This window comes from Nicotiana tabacum, chromosome 15 (assembly GCF_000715075.1).
Source record: "Nicotiana tabacum cultivar K326 chromosome 15, ASM71507v2, whole genome shotgun sequence".
NCBI classification, from domain to species: Eukaryota; Viridiplantae; Streptophyta; class Magnoliopsida; order Solanales; family Solanaceae; genus Nicotiana; species Nicotiana tabacum.
The window spans coordinates 94,323,173-94,328,023 of NC_134094.1; the positions used below are offsets into that span (position 1 = coordinate 94,323,173).

The window sequence follows — 4,851 nt, forward strand, 5'->3', positions numbered from 1 at the left end:
GAAATAACGTGGGAAGCAGAAGAGTACATGAAATCTAGGTACCTCTATTTATTCCACGCTATGGAAGGCAACAATGCGACTATCATGATGGGATGTGATTCAATATTCGAGGATGAATGTCCTAAAGAGGGGGATGATGTTATACCCCATACTTAAATAAAGTATGGTGAGTGCGAATTCTAGTGCGGCCAATCAAATAGAGACACGTTCGAAGCCAGAAAGTGGTCACACATTTCAGTGGGTCTGCACTAAGTATCTCACCGGGCGCTGCAATCGGAACGGGGCGACCCATTTTGCATGTGGAAGTGGCGGATATTTCTATGCTTGGTAACAGCATAAAAAGGGCAGTGAGGCTCTTTCTCTTTCATTCTAGAAGTATCACCAGAACAAGTCCTCTCAAAATACTCTCAACGCCTTTTTAGAATTTACCTAGCAAATTAAGGCAAAGTCGAAGGTCAATCTAGATTTAGCAAGATTTAACTTGAGGAAACTTGGAGTTATCACCATATCCGTTATCAGCTAGTGGAATCGATTTTGAAGATTCGTTAGAGGCAAAGTTAACCACCATAAAAGTGTAATTAGATATCTAGCAAGGTATGCATGGCAACCTTCTTTCTTGGCATGAGTTAGTGTAAGCCTCTCCTTCTTTCTAAATGATTCCTGTACTCTAAGGTTTGGTAGTTCTAAGTCCTCTCAACGATGTTATCTTGTTCATATGCGTTCTTACTAGTAGCACGTCTTTCAAGGTCCACATTGTTTCTAGTTGGTATCCTGTGGTAAGAGGATATGAGTCATTCTGAAGTCTAAACTTGTTATCTCTTGAAATTGTTATTGCATTGCATATATATATATGTAACGCGCTATAGTCGGCCGGGTACGACACTTACTGTGCAACCACTGGTCAGTTGGGTATGTTAAGGCATAATGTGAGATATTACCGAGCCCATGTGTGGCCAGGTACGATGATGTGTGATGTGAGGCTACCGAGTCCTCTTGAGGCCGGCTACGCCGAGTTCTGTTGAGATCGGGTATAGCTGAGACCTCGTGAGGCTAGACACGACCGAGTCCTCTATGATGCTGGGTATGAAGCGATGATGTATGATGTAAGGCTATCGAGTCCTCTTGAGGCCGGCTATACCGAGTTATGGTCAGACCGGATACAGTTGAGACCTCCTAAGACCGGGTACGATTGAGTCCTCTATGAGGCCGTTGGAGTGATGAAAATTTTCCCCAAAGAGTGGTTGGAGATATGTATGTATAGTATTGAATATTGCATGGCCCCAATGAGAGGCTTGATATCACAAAAGTTTGCATGCATTTATGATCCATGGTTCATAGTTCCTCACAGTTTAGTTCACGCCCCTGGTGGGTTGTCTTCGGTGTTCAGGTTGGAATCATGTACTTATATCGCTTATGTTATGACTCTAATTTATTTATGTTTCCTAGTCTTACATACTCAGTACATTATTTGTACTAACACCCTTTCTCTCTATGGGCGTTGTATTCATGCCCACAGGTACAGATAGACCCTGTGACGTCCCTCCTTAGTAGGTGCACGATTCAGCTGTTGGTTGTTGCTCTCCTCTCTTTCGAAGTAGCCATTCAGAAATCGATAGGTACGGAGACAGATGCTGTAAACGTTATGGGTATGGTGGTTCCCTGTCCCGACCTAGTTGTGTATGTGTATATTTCTTTTAGTACTCTTAGAGGTTTGCAGACTAGAGTCTGATTGTATCAAAGGGGGTAGTTACGATTTTGTTAAGAACAACTGTAATATGCATAAAATGCCAATGTTGTCTTTGTTAATCAGTTGTATTCATTTTTAAACTTTGGTGATTATCACTTGGAGGCCTCGATGGCCTAGAACTTTGTTAATCAGTTGTATTCAGTTCGCACGGGCCTTCGGGCGTCGTGTGCTGGTCGCACCTTCCAAGGTTGGGGTGTGACACTTTCATTTCCAAAAATACATTTACATGAGGAAAAATAAGCTTAAGTAAATAAAGATGCCAATACATGTGGCTAACTTGTACTAGTTATTTCTATACGGCTGATCATGCAGTCCCCAGTCCTGATAAGATACAGCTTTCGGTTCTAACAATTCATGATTTTAATAACACTTTTAGTGCTCTGATAAATAATATTTTCTCCCCAGTGTTCGGATGCAAAGTGTGAGAATTCGAACACTAGATCTTGTTTTTGTTGATGACCTTCTTCGTCGTATGCTTTACGTTACTGCCTCATTAAAAACCTTACTAGAGAAACTCAATTGGGACAAAAACTGGATGAAGGAAAAAAGATTGCAGCACATACTTTCAGTATCATCAAGGATCTTCAACATTACTACCTTTTGAGGTGAGTCACGTTCCAATTGCTTGGTAATTTTACTCCATCCTGATTTTCTAACTGATATGAACCTTTACCGGTTACAGCTGAAATCCGGTAAGGTCCTTCCAATGTTGGTCCTAGATTTCCAACATTGACGTCTCGGATACTTTGAGTTACCTTCCGCAAAACCAGATCTCCAACTTTAAAATATCAAAGATTTGCTCTACGATTATAGTATCTTTCCATCCTTTACGTCTGTGCTACCATCCTCACATATGCTAAATTCTGACACTCTTCAAGTATATCCAACTTAATTAATGTTGCTTTATTATTCACCTCCTTGTTTGGCCAGGAATACCTTATGGTCGGTTCCGCAATATCCACCGAAATCAAAGCTTATGAACCATACATGAGGAAAAAAGGTGTTTCTCATGTGCTTGACTTTGCCGTTGTTCATTATACTTATAACACTCCCGGCAACTCTTCTAGCTAGCTTCCTTTAACATCCTCTAATTTCCTTTTGAGATTTTGAATTATCACTTTGTTGGTTGACTCCGCTTGACCATTAGAACTTAGATGATATAGGGAGGACGTGATCCTTTTGATATTCAGTCCTTCTAGAAACTATATAACTTTGGAACCTATAAATTGTGGCCCATTATCACAAGAAATTTCTTTTGGTACTCTAAACCGGCAAATGATATGATCCCAAATAAAATAAATCACTTCTCTCTCTCCAATCTTTTAAAGTGCCTGCTTCAACCCACTTAGTAAAATAATCAGTTAAAACTAAAAGAAATTTTACCTGTCTATACCCCTAAGGTAAAGGACCAACTATATCTATCCCTCATTTCATAAATGGCCATGTGACACCACCGACTGCAGAAGCTCCGCCGGCTGATGCACTAACTTAGCATGACGTTGACACTTATCATATTTTTGTACAAATGTCTTTGTGTCTTATTCTATCCGGGTCCAATACTAACTGGCCCATATTAATTTAAGAACCAACAAGTCTGCAACGGAGTGATTTTCACAAACCCCTTCATGAACTTCTCTCATTACATAATCAGCCTCTGATGTCCCTAAACATCTATGCAACGGTCCTTGGAAAGATCTTCGGTATAATTGACCATCAGCAAGGCAATAATGAGCAGCTTTAATTCATAGTTCCGGGGAGGCTTTAGAAATTTCAAACAATTTTCCATGCCTTAAATGTTCTATAAACTCGTTTCTCCAATCCCAGATTAGGTTGTTCAAGTTAACTTTGCAATACCCATCCACAACCAGGACTGAGTGCAACAGCTAGACAACTGCACAGGAATCAACTCCTTTCATTACTCTAGACGACCCTAAATTAGCCAACGCGTCTGCCTCCATGTTCTCTTCCCTTGGGATGTGAATTACCGACCACTCCTTGAATCGGAAAAGTAAAACTACCAGCTGTAAATTAGCCAACGCGTCTGCCTTCAAGTACTGTTGCATGCGCTCTTCTTTAGTATCAAAGATTCCATGTATCTGATTCACTACCAGCTGGGAGTTGCATTTTATTTCAATCACCTCGGAGCCTAGTCCCCGGGCTAATTCAAGTCCTGCAACTAAAGCCTCATACTCATCTTCATTGTTAGTCAAAGCAACAGTTCTAGTGGCCTGTGTCAGGGTCTCTTCCGAAGGAGCGATTAGTACTATCCCAAGAGCGGGCCCTTTTACATTAGAAGCTACATCTGTAAACAAGGTCCATACACCGGAGATGGTTTTCGATACCATAACTGCTTCTTTAGCAGCTCAAGGCATCATTTCTGGACTAAACTCAGCCACAAAGGTGGCCAAAAATTGTTACTTAATAGCAGTCAGAGGTTTATATTTTATATCAAATTCACTAATTTAAACTGCCCATTCAGCCAATCGACTCGATAATTCAAATTTATGGAGGAAATTCCTTAAGGGAAAGGCCGTCACAACGACTATTAGATGGCGCTGAAAGTAAGGTCTAAGCTTTCGAGAGGCAACTACAAGAGCTAGAGCCAACCTTTCCAGGTGTGGGTATCGTGTTTCCGCACCTGAAAGTATCTTACTAACATAATAAATAGGGAATTGTGTACCTTCCTCCTCCCGAACAAGAATTGCACTCACTGCAACCTTCGATACCGTTAAATAGACCAACATATGCTCTCCCTCCTTCGGTTTTGACATCAAAGGAGGGCTAGAAAGGTACATTTTCAAGGCCTTCAATGCTTTTTGGCTTTTCGGAGTACATGAGAAATCATTTTTCTTCTTTAATAGAAAAAGAAACGATGATATTTCTCTGATTACCTTGATATGAATCTGCTAAGGGCCGGTTAGCCTTTGTACTTCCTTTACACTTTTTAGCTGATCAGGAATATCTTCTATGGCCTTAATTGTGTCAGAATTTACTTCAATCCCCCTTTAAGAAACTAAGAAGCGAAGGATTTCTCAGACCCAACACCAAAAGTGCACTTCTCCGGATTAAGCTTCATGTTATGTTTCCTCAAGATGTCAAATGTT

At 40.7% G+C, this 4,851-nt stretch overlaps 1 protein-coding gene across 1 annotated transcript; it reads right to left on the reverse strand.

Annotated features, from left to right (window-relative positions):
• Window positions 1–3,630: 3,630 nt before the first annotated feature.
• Window positions 3,631–4,092, reverse strand: LOC142169734 (uncharacterized). The gene has a single exon (XM_075231639.1). It carries the CDS (start codon window positions 4,090–4,092, stop codon window positions 3,631–3,633), a length of 462 nt encoding a protein of 153 aa, XP_075087740.1.
• Between the last annotated feature and the right edge of the window lie 759 nt (window positions 4,093–4,851).

Bases quoted from the DNA above. Each gene is read 5' to 3' on its own strand.
- LOC142169734 (XM_075231639.1), bottom strand. From the start codon at position 4,092: ATGGTATCGAAAACCATCTCCGGTGTATGGACCTTGTTTACAGATGTA.